At 49.7% G+C, this 16,198-nt stretch overlaps 1 protein-coding gene across 18 annotated transcripts in view; it reads right to left on the reverse strand.

The window, feature by feature from the left end:
* Window positions 1–309: 309 nt before the first annotated feature.
* Cacna1c (calcium voltage-gated channel subunit alpha1 C) overlaps window positions 310–16,198 on the reverse strand; it is a 568,982-nt gene continuing 553,093 nt past the window's right edge. For all 18 annotated transcript variants that reach the window (XM_029535125.1, XM_029535124.1, XM_029535115.1 and 15 more), the window contains 9 exons: window positions 13,583–13,684; window positions 11,795–11,922; window positions 11,198–11,332; window positions 9,382–9,734; window positions 8,506–8,631; window positions 5,988–6,094; window positions 5,202–5,305; window positions 3,046–3,381; window positions 310–1,430 (listed from right to left, as the gene is read on the reverse strand). In XM_029535125.1, the coding sequence (XP_029390985.1) occupies window positions 1,128–1,430; window positions 3,046–3,381; window positions 5,202–5,305; window positions 5,988–6,094; window positions 8,506–8,631; window positions 9,382–9,734; window positions 11,198–11,332; window positions 11,795–11,922; window positions 13,583–13,684 (1,694 nt within the window). In that variant the 3' untranslated portion in view covers window positions 310–1,127. The remainder of the gene's footprint in view (window positions 1,431–3,045; window positions 3,382–5,201; window positions 5,306–5,987; window positions 6,095–8,505; window positions 8,632–9,381; window positions 9,735–11,197; window positions 11,333–11,794; window positions 11,923–13,582; window positions 13,685–16,198) is intronic.

Below are 16,198 nucleotides of genomic sequence, written 5' to 3' on the forward strand. Positions count from 1 at the left end.
GGTTTGTTCTTGCTTTCAAATAGCCCCAGATTTAGAACTCCCTGCAGTCAAACCTGAACGGGGGATCTACAGACTTTTGTGCGGGGGTGGGTGGGTGGGGGGTTGCGCACATACCATGTGGGTGCACATACACACAGACGACCCACTATGGACACACGTGTGACACAAAGATGCCCACATTTCTTCTCTCCTGAACCAGCCCGTATGCCCAGCGCAGAAAGGAGCCCAGCTCAATGGCCCAGACGCACGCCGCCTTATCTAACTGCCTGTTAGCCTGCAGACTGTGGCGCTCAACCAAACCCGAAAGAAAGAAAAAAGTTGCTTTTACTTAAGGAAATTGTAACAAGTTACTGGGCATACACAGAGCAGGTAAAACCTCCCTCTGGTGATACTGAACCCGTGCTCCAATGGGGGGTAGGGGTAGGGGTAGGGGTGGGGGTGGACTGCACCATTTAAAGAATACAATAACACCAAATCCGACTTAAATACGCCAATGTGGAAACAGTGAAGTGAGGCCGCGCAGTTGTAACCGCTCTTCTTCCTGCCCTCCCCGTGGGAAAACACAACAAATAGTAATAAAGAAACCAAACCCTAGAAAGTCGCAACATGCTGACAAGAACCATCAAGCCATGAAACCCGGAGCACCAGGCCTGCGCCCCCTGGCCTGGCTAGCTGAGGGCGTGTGGCGCGGTCTGCGCTGGATCCTGCCACCTGCTGGGAACCTCGCAGCCACCTCCCGGCTCCTACTGGGGGCGCTGGCCCATTCCTGCCCTAGATCCCTGGGGCCCTGCTCCATAGAGACGGCCAGGCTCAGACAGAACATGTGCAAAATGACTGTTTATACAAGCAAGGGGAAAACACCCTTTTGCTCAGGGGTGGGGGTGGGGTCCTTTGGGCGGTGCTGCCGCGGGAAGGTGCTGGAGCCCCCGCACCACGGCCTTGGCCTTCTCCCCTGAAAAGCCGACTCCGTACACCGCCCAGCTCTGAGGCTTATCCCGACAGCAGTGAATGAAGACGCTGTTCCGGTTACCTCCAGGTCACGAGAACAGTGAGGCACTTCTGAAACGAACCCATTAGGAACATTGAAACGAATAAAAAAACCACCCGCGTCTCGCCAGCCCTGAGGACTACAGGTTGCTGACGTAGGACCTGCTGTCCGAGAGCGCCTCCTCGCTCCGGCCACGCCCCAGGGCATATGCGCAGCTTTCGTCCTCTGGGACCACAGCCCTGTCCTGCCCCGGGTCCCTGCAGTTCACAAAAGGTAAGAGGGTGCCGTTGGGGCTCTGCTGGGCTCCCCCACTGAGGATGTTGTCTGCAGCGTTCTCCATCTCCTCTATTGTCATGTCGCAGGCGTCAGCCAGCTCCTGGGTGGTGACCTCGATGAACTTGGGATCTTGAGCAAACTGTCCCAGTCCTTCTGAAATCAAGACCTGAACAGGAGGGGCAAGAAGACAGGAGAGGGGCGTGGTCACTGGAGTTCCAAGCTCCATGGGAGGAAGTTGTGGGCTGGTGTTCAGGCAGCACCTCTGTGAATGTGCGAGTGCATGTGGGTATGGGTGCACGCTGTCTATGTGCGTGCATGTGTGCATGTGCACATGAGAGTGTATGTGTGCCAGGTGTGTTCATACATGTCCGTGTGTATTTGTGTGCTAAGAGAGACACTCACAGGAAAGCTTAGATGGAGTATGGACAGAACTGAAGGAAGTGGGCCTGCACAGGTCAGAGGAGAGGGTTTTAGGTTAGGGTCAGCCAGTATCACCAAATAAGAAGAAACTTGCAGAGGGGCTATGGACTCTGCTCTGCTTTTTCACGGGTAGATCTTAGTATGCCCCTTCTTTTCTTTCTCTTTGGCCCCCAAGACGTCTTTCATGTTGCCCTATCTGTCCAAGAAGCCTTCACTTTGGTTTGGTGAGTGTTAAGCCCTGCCCCCCCCCCCAGCTGTCTGCCTCAGGGTAAGGTGCACTCTTTGCTTTTGCTTGGGAGGGCTGCAGATGACCACCCTGTGTCCAACTGTCCTGCCAGCTGCGCTTGTGACTCCTTAGAGGGAAGATTATTAAGTCTCTGAGCCGAGGGGTTGAGGAACATGGCAGAGTCCTAGTGGTCTCCCCCCTCCCCCCTCAGGATTCTGTTCCTCCTCCTCTGCCTGCTTCCCTCTCTCCTCTTACCTTGCTTGGTCATCTTATAGACACCCTGCCGGGAGGCCTGACATCCACTCCTCCACCTACAGCTTCTACAGCTAGAAAAACTCTCAGATTTCTGAGACGAATAAAGGACATCCAAGCTCAAATGAAGAATTAGGATTTCAGAGCTGGAAAGGGCCAGAGGTAACTCCACTCTTGGGTCCATTTGACCGCAGGACAGACGCAGCCTCTGCTTGACGTGTCCAGTGATGGAAACTGACTGACTCCGTTACAGACCCTGTACCGGGGAGAGCTCTGTTGCCAAGTCTTTCCCTCCTCCAGTTCTCCTAGGAGATGGTTTCTAAGGACCATGCTCCTTAGGGTTTGTTACAGTTTGTTAATGGCTTCTAAATTGTGGTGCTAGGGCTACAGTTGATGTTCCTCAAAGGCAGAGGACTGTGGCACTAAGCCATCTCTAAAGGAGGAACAGAAGCTCGGGAAGGAAAACAGGAGTCACCTTGAACATGGTCACTTGTGCATTAGAATTGCTGGAAGCCCTGAAAGTGCCAGTTTCCTCTGGCAAGCTTCCACGGCTCTGGAGTGTTCTCCTGAGCTGTCAGAGTTGAACATAGTGAAGCGTGGCCCTCTTTGTAGGGGCAAGCACCAGCAAATGTGACCATTGGGAAGCAGCGGAGCTTTTCTTAGGGTTCACTGGAACCCTGCTTTATTAAGGTCTTTCTCCCTCTACATCACACCCAGTGGCCAGTGTCTTGTAGGTCATGGTGGTAATTGTCTGCAGGCCATGCCCTCCCTCAGCATTTCTCTAGTTCACACACTTGGCACCCAATCTACTTGGGAAGGAGCCAGGCTTCTTGCTTTCTGCCGCTCCCCCCCCCCTCCCTGCCAGGAGCTTGGATTCACATACCGCTTCCACCAGGCTGCTGGCGCTGCCATGGAACTGTCTCCCTGGAGCTCCAGCCTGGCTGGGCACAGTGAGGGAGACAGGCCGGGCTCTCCGGGCCATGCTGCTGCCCCCACTGCAGGCTGTCGTCTCCTCAGACCAGGAGCCGCAGTGGATGGATGGGAAGCTGCTGTTGAGTTTCTCGCTGGACTCCGCCCCTTCCAGCCTTAGGGTAGGGATGGGCCGTAGGGGCCTGCCCTGGCTGCCTGGAGTGACAGGGGGTGTTGGGCACGGCCTGGGGAATGTGGTAGGAGAATGGCTTCTCTGCAGAAGGGGGCTCAAGCCTGCCACTGCCAATGCCTGTGGACATAAGAGACAGGAGTTACTAGGAGGCTCCACCCCTCTGCCGGCTGAGCGACTTCAAAGCTAATATTTTTCCAGCGAGTTCTGCTTAGAATTCTGGAAGTCATGATTCCATCTACCTCACTGAGACCTGGTGTGATATTTAATAATATCTGGATACATTTTAACGAACATTTCCTTCTGCTATAACGGCAGTTCCCTTTTGCTACAGGAAGGACCTTAAAATTGAGTACAGCATGGGTCATCCCACGTTTAGACTGGCTCTACCATCCGTAGCATCTAGATTTGGTCACTCTGGCTTTCCCACCAGAACAGAGGAGACAATGATGATGTGTGGGTACACAGAGCCACAGAGTTCACCAGTGCCATCTCTATGAACTGACCTACAGGTCCATGTGTTGTCAAGTGAAATAGGCTTTTGAGGGACTGTGTCCATCATGGAGACCTAGGAACACTGGTAGTCATGATTTTAACCTTTACAGTGAGAAAGGTCCATTGATAACACTGTCATTCTCAACAGAGTGAGTTTTGAACTTCTTTTATTCCTATTAGACTGCATCCGTGATTAAAGGATTTCCATGCCTGCCTTCTGTCCCTCAATGCTCCTGAGACTCTCTTGAGGGTAGGTCTGAATTTCCACCGTCACTGTGACTCTCTCTCCACTGTCCACTGCTCAGATGTGATATGCTTGTTGAAAAGAATGGAACCATATGGTGGGAATGTCCATCTCTGGGAGACAGCGAGGATGGGTTGGAGGTGCCAGAAAGATGCACAGGGGAAACTATGGACACGAGGACAGGTGGGCAAACCAACCTGGAGAAACCTTTTGAAACACACACACAGTGTCCCTACAGCCTGCTTTTCTTTCTCCTTCCCAGCTCACAAGGGCCCCTAGCTTCTGGGTACCTGGAAATCTAAGGGAAGCATAATGCTATGTGTATTATTTTGGAAGGCTTATGACTATAATCCCTACTTCGAGAGTGCTTTGGCTTTGAGCTGAAGTGATATCAGTTTAGAAAACACATATGTTCACACATGCACACACACATGCATACACATGAACACACATGTACACACACGTACACACACGTATACACACACACACACACACACACACACACACACACACACACATTGAAAGCACAGGACCCAATGGGAGTTTTTAATTAAAAAGGTAACCTGTGGTGCTCAGGCGAGAGTCCATTTGCTGCAGATAATGTATTGGCCATAGCCTGAAGTTTCTCCTCAATCTCAGAGTGAGTATGATATGAAGTTATATTATATGATATGATATCATATATCATATGATATATGATATATAGTTCCTACTTTCTCAGCTGTGTCACACCATGATGGATTTTATATAATGAGTCTCCCTGGTTTACTCTCTATCCTTTTGTATTAGTCTCTTGAATACTGTGATTATAAGCATGGCCACCATGCCTAGCATTTCCTACCTTCAACTGTGTTGCTGACAGGTGCTGCCATCACTTCTGCATTGCAGTGGACAGACAGACTGCTCTGAAGTTCAAGTTCCAGGTCCCATCAATCCCTAGGTTTACTGTATCCACTTGGATGTGTGCAGCATAAGGCAGTGTGGGGGTGAGAGGATATCTGCACCGTAAGGCGAAAGCTCACAAGCCCCGGACCTTCCAGTTAGAATTACGAGAGAATTCTTCACTAGAGTTTATTGGGACCTGCCTATGTGTACAGAAGTGGACAGCCTTACTTAGGGACAGAGGGAAGACAGAAGGATTTCTGGGGAACTACTGTCATCCTAGGGGTTGCGGCTGTGGCCTGTTCACAGGTGTTATTACCTGATGATGAACCAGATGCAAGGGCAAGGCTGTCTTCTGAGAGATGTCTCCCCCTTGATCCTTTTGTCGCTTTAGACATTCCAGATGGAAGGAGGCCCTTCGACCTGCAAAAGTAGTCGGGGAGCCAGAATCAGGACACAGGATAGATGGTATCGCCTTGTGACAGCTCTGATATCGTTTGGATCACAATGTCTACCAGGGACCATGTATTAAAGGCTCAGTCCCCAGTTTTGTAGAGTTGAAAGGTTGGTTGAATATTTAAAAGGCAGAGCCTCATGGGGGGCTTTCTACCAGGGGGATGTGTCTTTGAAAGTGAACATGGGACATTCGTCTCTTCCTCTTTTACTTATATTTCAGGCCAGGAGGCAAAGGACACATTTCCCGTCATGATTTCCCTCCTTGTCACAGGCCCAAAAGTAATGAGCCAAGCTTCCAAATCTCTGAGTTCAAACCAGTCTTCCTCATTTTTAAGCTGCCCATCTCAGGTGTTCTATCACAGTGACAGCTGACTGAGGCTCACTCTCTGCTGAGGGACAGGGAAGGGTCAGTGCTATCGTCCTAAGCTCTCTCGTATGTCTGAGGCAGCTGAGTAGCCAGTGTCTATGCCCCATTCCAACAGACTCTGTCTTTGGAGAGCTATCTTGTCACTTTGCATGTCTACCAAGCCATCTCTAGAGGTTGTCTCAGTGAGTCCCAAATAGTTTCTCGGTTGTCACTTGCTGTCTGACCACTGCCATCTCAGAGGTGACATCTTGTCCACATCTGTAGAGCAAGGTGTGAGTTTACCTAGAGAGGCAGAGCGAAGGAAACCCCTCTTTGGAGATGGCTGGTTCTCCCTCTTATCCTCCTCCGGGCAGGTCAGTTGTCGGTTTTCATCCTCCTGGTAGGAGAGTCTGGAACAGAGGAGCATTAATGCTAACGCTTGTTCTCGAAGGCCAGCACCTGTCAGGGCAGCTGCTAACCCCAGAAAGCAGTTTCTAGTTTCCTTAGCGAAGGCAAGGCCCATTAGTGTGCCTACATTATGGTGTGAGGAGCAGGTAGCAGGATATGCTAAGAAATCTGCATCTGCTCTCAGGCACCACAGTTGTTTCCTAGGCTTGCTTGGTATGTGTGTGTGTGTGTGTGGGGGGGGTCCCAGCTCTCGATATATCTCCAGTGCAGGAGCCTTGTAGTTGATTTTTTTGTCCCCCCCCCCCACACCAGTGCTGAGTATTGGAATTCAAAGCCTCATGCATGCTAGATAAGTGCCCCGCCACTGAGCTCCTATCCCAGACCCTAGCCTTCCTTGCATTTCTGATTTCAGCCAGTGAAGGCTTTCTTGGGTATAGAGAAAGTTGAAGAAAGAGTTCTAGGCCCATATAACATTCTCTTAGAAGAACCTTACATGCCTGGCTTTATATAGGTCTATACTGTTCACTACGGCCATTCTCAGTGTTACCACAACATCCCCTACCCCTCCAACTCTCCCCTGCCTGGCTATCCCTTCAAAAGCACACAAGCCACTGCCTGAAGGGGTGTCATGGAGATAGCTGAGCAGTGGCCGACCTTAGGGTGTCTAGTTGATGACTTCCAAACTTTTAGATGCTGTATCACACTGAGAAATATATTATACATATCCCTACTCCATAGACATCCTTAGCCATAGGAGATACTCCCCTAGTTGCATGCACCCCATTCTCTGTTTCTGGATTACTTTAGTTGATTTTTTTTCAAAGACCATTGGCTATCACCCACTGAAGTTTCTTCATGATCCTCCACTGACCAGTCTTCAGTTTTAGAAGCCCAGATGTAGCCCAGCCCTCAGTGTAGATTAGCGCATAGATGGTGCTACCACTCACTAATATGCTTTTATTGAGTTTATTTATTTATTTATTTATTTGTTTTTCTGCAGTACTGATGATGGAACTCAGGACCACAAGCATGCCAAGCAAACACTCTACCACTGAGCTATGCTCGCAGAACTCTTTGCAACTTGAAGGCTGACACTGTACAGGCCGTTTGCTTTGAATCCAACCCTGCAATCAAGCACACTGATTCCAAGAGTGTATATATCTGTCTGCAGGGGGAGTTTGGGATGTGAGAATCTCATATTCTGGCACTGCCCAGCCTTGCTTCCATCCCCAGCTAGATAAGCCCTCTCTAGTAGTACATTTTCTTCTTCAGTTGTGCCCACTCTCACAGACCTGATTTCTGCTTGGCCTGGAACACAGCTCCAGCTGCCCTGGCTGATGGACTTGCTCTGCATGTCTGTGCCCCTCGGCACTGATAGCGCTGTGTGGGTAGCTGGTTAAAAAGGTCCACATTTCCCCTTCTTCTATGATCTCTTAGCTCCCTAACTGGTTAGTAAAAAATCTTCTGGATTTAAAAGCTGGCTTATTTGGAGTCAGGCAAGTATTTAAATATTTAATAAGAACAAGAATCTCTTCATCTTTGCTTTTTTTTTTTTTTTTTTTTTTTAAACTTTAAGGACCCAAAAAGCTGGTGCACACTAAAGCTCTTTCAGGCAAGTGAAGGGGATCTGCATTAGTCATAAATGTTTTACAAGGAGCCTAGAGAGGCACATACTTAAGTACGTACTTCTTAAACAATATTGATTTTTGCAGGATCTGATACATCCAGCACCTTCTGTTGTTATTCTGTTTTATTTGTATCAATTATTATTAATTTAACCGCATACTTATGAGGCACGGTGTGATCATTTGTCATATGTAGATAATATGTAATGACTAAGTCTAGTTAGTTATGCCCATTTCCTTAAACAGTACTGTTCAGCACCATGTAAGAGCACAGTGTTTATCCAGTGCACTGAGATAGTTAAGCAGGCATGCATTGTTTGTAATGAAGGTCTCCATCTTTTTATTTTACTTTGTATTTGGCACTTTTGAGGTCCTCTTGTCTAGTTATTTATAAACTGTATGTGGATCCGACTCTTCAGAGCACCACTTCTTACCAGACGGGCATTACAGTCACTCAGTGGATCTAGATGGAAGCTAAATATTCCCAAGAGGACTGAGCTAGCATCCCTAAGTGTGACAACCGTGCCTCTTCAGGGCAGCCTTAAGAGAAGCTGTTCCATAACAAGTTTATTTAGGCATCAGTATACACTTTGATCACAGCCCCAAAATTTAAAAAATGCTATTTAAAAGGTTTCCTGGAAGTGTTCTGCAGTGAGACAACCAGAGCTGCAGAGGGAATCCTGGGTAGGTGTTACAGACATGCCATTGTCTGTTCTAGAGGAGGGACCTTGGCTCTGCTTAGTCCCCACCCTGCTCTAGATGTACGATCTCCCAGGCAGGAGGCTTACATGTCTGTGGAGAGCAGGCTGGGCTCACTGCAGTACTCGGCTTCTTCACTCATCCTCACGCTGTGGGTCTCATCCGGAAACATCTCCTGACTCACCGTGGCCCCCTGGCTCTCCCGGGAGTGGTACCTGCAGCATCCGAGGGTAGGGAAAGTATCAGAATCCATCAGGCCTCCTGCCTCCTCCCCAGCAAGTAAGATGACATTGGCCATACACAGAGACATGGTCCACGGGTTCTGATGATGCCACAGAGCCACAGATGCCACAGGCTGTGTCAGGGCTCTGTGTGGGAGACTCAAGGAGGTCTGACTTCTGCTCCCGTGGCCCAAGACCATGTGGCTCACCCCATGCCTCAGTTTTCTCCTCTATAATACTAGGTAGAGTAACATGCCTGACGCAGGCGTTTAGTCGTAATGTGACTATCATACAAGCATGAGGACCTGCGTTCAATCCCTAGTATTCATGAGAAGCTGGGAGCCACCAGCTGAATTGGTGAGCCTCAGGTTTAGTAAGGAATCCCAGCTCAGTGGAAAGTAATCAAGGAAGGTACTGGATATCAATCCCTGGCCTCCGCACACATGCACACGCAAGCACATGTACCCCATACGCTAACTTAAACATGGAAAGACAGACATGGAGTCTTGGTTTTTGAAGCAGCATCCTGGTCTAGGCAGCAGAACCTTTAGGAGATGGCTCGACCCAACTGACAGGTCCCTGGAATCCAATTCAATACCTCTCTGTTCTGACGCTGAAGGGAAGGCACAAAGCAGGGACCCCACACAGAAGGCTTGTCTGAGCAGACAGAATAAGTCCATCTTTCCTGGTGTGGTCTGGGTAAGGTGTGTGAGCCCTCACGCCCGGGCCTACCCTCCTGCTTACCTCTTAGAGCTGAGCTTCCAGGCTGCCTCCTGTACCCGGACAGCAGGGGACAAGGGAGGCCCATGGCTCTCCACAGTGCTGACCGTGCTGGAGTAGCCAGCGGGATGGGGGAAGCGGCCCAGGGCAGTGTTGTTGGCATTGTTGATGTTGGCATTAGAGCCCGTGGATGAGTAACTGCTGGGGGTGAACGTGGAGTCCACCAGCTTCTCATGGGATGGTGACTCGGTGTCAGCTTGGTTGTTCCCCGTCTTGTTGATGTGCAGTGGGCGCTGGGTGGCGAACGTCTGAGGAAAGTTGCTCCTGCTGTCACTCTGATAGTAGCTGACGTGGTTGCCGAACAGGCCTCCAGCCCTCTGGAGACAAGACAGAGGTGTAGGTGGAGAAGGAGTCTCCATCATCTCTCTCTCTCCTCTCCTGGCTCATCCCTGCCTCTCTTGTATGGCAGTGGTTGAGAGGCACATGCCACGGGGAGTGAGCTTGACCTTCAGCTTGACCTCTACCACACTCTGGACACACGGGAAAGGGAGGGACTTAGATGCTCAAGGCCCCACAGTTCCCTACAGCACCAGGACAGGAATTCCTCGTGGGCCTGGACAGGCAGGAGGTTGCTGGTCTAGTAGCCTCCCTGGAAGGTTGTTCCCAGAAGAGCACTGGAGACTGAGGTTGGGTCTCAGCGACAAGTCTGAGATGGCATCTCCCACAGAAGCCAGCCACTTAGGTTTGGGGAGCCTGCTGGGAGTGCTGGGGGCTGGGAGACAGAATGGAAGGTGGGTACCAGATTGTTTCAGTGGAAATAAAACTGGCCCGTGGAGCTGCATTGCACAGATTGAAACTAGGCGTGAAGAGTCTATCGATGCAATGATATCATGGCCCCCTTTCCTGTAAGGGATCCTCTGAGACTTGAAGTCAGGGATAAGTGATTTTCTCCAATATTCCTACTTTGTCCCAGAGAAAGGGGTATGGGAAGTGATGGTTTGTAAGGTTTGTCTAATAATCCTTGATATTTGGAGGTCCCTGGGTTCTGGTGACATCTTGGCTTCTAAGGTCTTATGGGAGTGGTGGTGTGTATCTCTGAGGCCATTCACTGATGGACATCTCAGTGATGCCAGGAAGGTTGCAAGGCTGGCCATAGCAGGTGGGCTGGGCTTGGTTCCCTGTGTTTTATAGTCTGGGAAATGGACCTGGAGTCGGGAATTGGCAGAAAGAACAAGGGAGGGAACAAGACAGGAGAACGTCGTCGTCGTTGTCGTCATCGTCGTCATACGTCACAGCAGTGTGTGATCTTTCCCACAGCATTAATATTACTCCAGGTAAAGAGGAGGAGGCCTGGAGGGTACCACTGTGACCTGGACACATGCTCCATCTTAACGGGGCAGCTGCTGTTTGTCTGTCTGCCACATGAGAACCCACACCGAACATGGACACTTAACCCGCTTTTTCTCCAAGAAAAGCCAGAAGTTTTTATTTTTACTTAGATATGCCAGATATTCAAATATTGGTGAATAAAACAGGCTTTCAGATTAGATGTGGCTCAGGAGTTCCTATTCCACACCTTCTGATGAGAAACTTTTCCAGGAAAATTCCTTTCTAGAAACAGGATCCTCCTGTTCTCTGAGAGCTGGCCATAGTTTGACCTGCTGTGTCCTACGAGGATGGCATGGCATGGCATGGACTGGGGTCAGGAAGGAGGGAGGGAATCAGGAGATGGTCGATTAGGGAGAGTGGGCACTCCTCAGAGAGATCAGGCAAAACCCGAGACTTAGTGCACTGTTGCCCCCGACTGAACTTCACGAAGGACACCAGTCATGGCACTTACCCTGAAGATGTCATCTTCGGAGGCAGCAGACACTGCCTCCTTCATAGCCTTGTCCAACTCTTCCTCAGCAGTCAGATCCCCAGAGATGGCCCTCCGGATCTCAGGCCCAATGTCATGCAAGGTGCGTAAGCCAGCCTGGAACCCAGAAGGACACGTGAAGACCCAAGGCCTTTCCACTGACCTTTAGTTGGCCAGGACCTCGTGGCTACTCCCCAAGTCCCTGTCTCTCTGCACTGCCAGGCAGTTGGGACTCCACACCAGGTGATGGGCTTCCCTGGACACCCCTTCCCCCATCATCCTAGAGCAGAAGAATCTGTTCGTCTTTCTAGGAGGAATGAAGGGATGTTACAGGACCAGCAAGAACCAGGGGCTAGGAAAGGCAGCAGGGCTGCTGAGGGAAGCATGGAGGTAGAGGGGAGAGAAGAGCACGCTGCCTTCCCATAGCTGCCTTCCCATAGCTGCCTTCGGGTTACAGTGCTCACAGGGGTTCTTGTGATGGGACTTAGCCTCTCGGTAGCTAGCAGGCTTGGACCCTCAGTAGGGTCAGCGGGAGGCGTCCAGGACCTTTGAGTGTGGGCACCCCCTCCAGCCTCTCACCTGGAGGGACAGTGCATTCCTCTGTGAGGGCTTGCCCACCAGCCCCTGCTCTTTTCGCTTCTTGAATTTCCTGAAGTACTCTTGGATCAGGAAGGTGGCATAGAACTTGCCCACTGTGACCTCGTCATCTAAGGCATTCGGAGAAGAGAAAAGGATGAGTGATTCCACCAGATTACCTTGATTTTTTTTTCAGCACTTAAACCTTCTTTTATTTATTAAACTGCTTGTTCCTGTCTATACATGGCTGTTTTTTTTTTTTTCTTCATTTTTCCCTCACAGGAAAGGTTGGATCTTGTCAAGGTTACCTCCCATCTTATTTTTTTTTTTACCCCTCCTGAATGGATATTACTAAGTCTTGTTGATTCCACTTACCATGAAATAGCCAGTCTCCTAACTGCCAATGCAAGGTTGGCGATTCCCCTTCCAGTCAGGCAGCCTGGCTTGACACGTGTCCTTGCTAGGCTGGGTGCACCAGACCACACATGACATAGTGTGCATCTTAGGAGTGCGCTAAGTGGTAGGGAAGCTGTAAGCTTCCAGGAGAACGTTTCATGCCAAGCAAGTGTGAGAGCGGCAGATGGCTGGGCTGAGCCTGGGGACCTGTGATGGCTTTCCTGATCCTCACTGTTCCTTGAGAGTAGCCAATCGGAGTAACCAGCTCTATAGAAGTTCTGGGCTTGCCATGGGGCAGGGACTCATTTCTACATGGAAGAGAAAACCCTAGAGATTCCTGATGAGGGAAATTGGGAATGGACTTGGAGTCCTAGGTTCCTTCGGGCCTGAGCTGAATGCCTGAGTTTGCACTGAATTCACTGGAAAACACGTATCTCTTCTATGAACACCAGTGCCTGGCGTGAACCTCACAGAGATGCTTTGGGCAGCAAGGAAAATGATGCCGCTGGGCATGAGACCACACATGGTGACTCCCAGCCTACCTTGCTTTCCCTTTCGGAAGTGGGTCTCAAACAGGAAGAATCACCTCCTAAAGATGCTTCCAGAATGTGTAGGTTCAACTAACATGTTAATAAAATATACGTGACAAATGAAAGTGTTGACAATATTCACACTGTCTTGTTTCCTCTCAACAGTTACTCGTTCTAAGTGTCTGTGTGTGTGGACTTCATCAGTCGTCATAGCTTTTTGTATAGGCGTACCATGCATTTGTATATTGGCTGCAGTTAGTTGCTTTTAACACATCCTACTTTAAGCATTCTGCTAGTGCTGTGGAAATTACAAGCGCAGGCATGTTACCTATGATTACAGCTTTGGATTCTAGCAGGGATGATCTGAAGTATTTGCTAGGGAAAGGGGCATGTGGCTTGGTAGGCATGAGAAATGCTACTCTAGGGGAAAAAAAATGAGTTTTTAGAAAAGATAATGATGAATTTCAGGCAACTTTCCTTCCAGAGCTCTAGAGCAACTCTAGAGCAGTCACCCTAGTGGCTATGGGTGAACATACATCCATATATTATAGAGTTCCCATGAAAGTTCTGCCACACCCACAACATGGAAGGTCTTGCCTATGCCCACAGAGGGATATGAGGTTACAGCAGATTTCTAACCCGACAGTTTGCTTCCAAGTCTGTGTAGGACATTGCAATCGGGTAGGACCTCTGAGCCCTCAGAAGGGTCCAGAGTAGAAGGATCCAGAAGCACGGGAGACTCAAGCATGGAAGTCTCAAGGTCTGTGTCTGCCCTGCTAAGGACAGCACAGCTGGAGGTCAGGAAGGAGGAGAAACCCCACAGACTAGGCAAATAGCCCTGGTCTGCAAATGCAGGAACACTTACCACCTGCAGGGGGCACCACCTGGTCCAACAGCTTCATGCTGGTCCTCTTCCAGATTTTCTTGATGATGGCCCGCAGCTCCTCATTGGCTTGCTCTAGGTTCCCTGATAGAAGGAAGTGCACATTGAAAACCTCCCCTGGATGCACTGGGAAGCCACGAGTGGTGGCCTTGGCCCCACAAATCACCCCGACCCATCACAGTTGGTTCCCTTGCCTTCCTATTTCCTAGTTCCTCCCCCTCCCTTCTATCTTATCATCTTATCCCCCTTGTGACTTTCCTCTCTTGCTCTGTCCAAGGCCATTCTTCTTCCCTCCTTCCATGCAAGCCAGCCCAAAGTCCTTCCCCAACCCCTAAGCTGCTTTCCCTCCTGGTTAGCGCCAAAGAGCCCGTGGTGCCCGCAGATACTCCTGTCTCAGCCTTGATACTGCTTGTCCTGCAGGACAGCACCAAGGCAGATCATGATGGTAATATTCATAGTGAGCTCCCTGTGCTGCTGCAGGAAATGGAGACCTTTCGAGGGAAGGAAGGTCCATTCCTCCCACATACGTATGCCACAGGCCCTCTGCCGAGTCAGTCCCCCAGGGAAGGAAGTAAAGAAATCTAGTGGTGGAGAAAGAAACCAGAAGGCCTATGTTCTGGTAGTTCGGACTTCCTCTCTTCACTGGTAAAACAGGCAGCATTTGACGTATGCTACCTGAGACGCTAGGCTCCTTCTGGTGGAGAAGCAAAGCTAAAAGCCCATTGTAAGAGGGGATATGTTAGATAGGATTCTATGTTCCTCCCAAGGATACTGTCCCTTGCCCGCGGTGTGCACGCACTCACTGTGTAATCCCTTGGAGAGAGGATGTGATGCAGATAGCCATGTGATTAGATTATGTCACACAGCACCTATTACCTGACCAAAGGAAAACCGCGTCTCTGATGTAATCACAGGAGCCTACTAACTGTCCAGAAATCATTCACATATAAAACACCTTGTTCATTGTATGCTTGTTTAAAAAGGTGATTTGATTTTAGCTCTCTCTGGCTGGTAGCAGACAGGTAGGACACACAGGCTCTGAGAGGCCTGGATGAATGAATGCTGCATATTGAGGAAAGTTGTCTCTGGGTGCTAAGACATCCCCGGGTGACAGGTAGCTAGTGGGGAAGCAGGGACCACAGACTCGTGGATCCACAAAGTAGTGGATCTCCCACGAAGTAGAGAAGAATCCCGGTCACAATCTGAATGAGGTTGGAGGTGGCATCTCCCCCCACCCCGAGCCTCCAGAAGGAGCATGGCCTAATTAGTGTACTGAGGCTCTGAGCAGAGCCCCCCCACCCCCCACCACTTCTCTGTGGCTGGACTTCTGACAGAACCGTGAGCTAATAACTGGGTGTTTCGTGAAGCTGTGAAGTCTATGGGGTTTGCTGCAGAGTGATGGGTGATAGCTACAGTTATCATATGGGATAACAGGATGCAGGATGGGAAGAGGATATGGCTGATAGCTACAGTTATCATATGGGATAACAGGATGCAGGATGGGAAGAGGATATGGCTGATAGCTACAGTTATGATATGGGAGCGGATGGCAAACGGTGTGAGCTCTGGGGTCAGACTGCCTGAGTTCAGACACGACTCTGGATTGGGACATGAGAGGCCATCAGAGTCGGTCATCAGGGCGATGGCTCCTGAGCGCCTTGAGCATCAAATTCATATGGCACTGAAGCCAGAACACCTCCCAGGCATCCCAACAGGCCTTCAGTTCCCTGCACTAAAGGTGGTCCAGGAGTTTTTGTTTGTTGTTTTTATTTCAAACACGAGTTTAGCATGTATCTATGATTTGTCTCAAACTCATGGTCCTCCTGCTTTGGGCTTTCAGATGCTGGGATGGCAGGTGTGCACAGCCCTTCTGGTCTTGGTGGTTTCTGATACACGCAGTGAAAGAATCCCAAGCAAACCAATGTGCCAATGAACTTAGCTTTTGCATTGGGTTAAAAAAAATACCCCAAACTCATGTCTCCCTGAAACCTCAGAATGTGAATTTACCTAGAAACAGGGTCTTCACAGAGCTCACTAGTGAAGTAATGATGTGTTAGGTGGACCACACATCCCATGTGATTGGTGCCATTAGAGCAAGAGGAAAAGGCCAGAGGTGCACAGGTGAGTCACACCGTGAAGAGAGCAGCAGAGACTGAGGATGGAGCCAGGTACTTAAGACTACCGGAGAGATGGAGCTCATTTTCCCCGAGGCCTCTGGGAAGAGCCAGCTTTCCAACACCTCACTCTGGGTGTCTGCTCTCGTAAATTGTGAGAAGAACCACATTTGAGATCATTTGTTCAGACCTAAGGCACAGATGTATTTTCCAAAGGATCCTTCACATCTTTTAGATTTTCATTTGTTTCCATAACAACGCAAGTTACCGTGGGGCTTCACCAATTATTATTTCATAGTGTATATGCTTATGTTTATCATTCAGTTTCCAGTGCTGGGGCCTTGTAGTGGCTATTCCTGGTTGTCAACTTGACTATATTTGAAATGAACTACAATCCAGAATTGGAAGGCTCACCAGTGGACCTAATCTGGAGACTGGGAGATAGAAGTTTCTGATCTGGATCTTGGTATGGAGATCTTGAGAC

Source organism: Mus pahari, chromosome 2 (assembly GCF_900095145.1).
Source record: "Mus pahari chromosome 2, PAHARI_EIJ_v1.1, whole genome shotgun sequence".
Classification (NCBI taxonomy): Eukaryota; Metazoa; Chordata; class Mammalia; order Rodentia; family Muridae; genus Mus; species Mus pahari.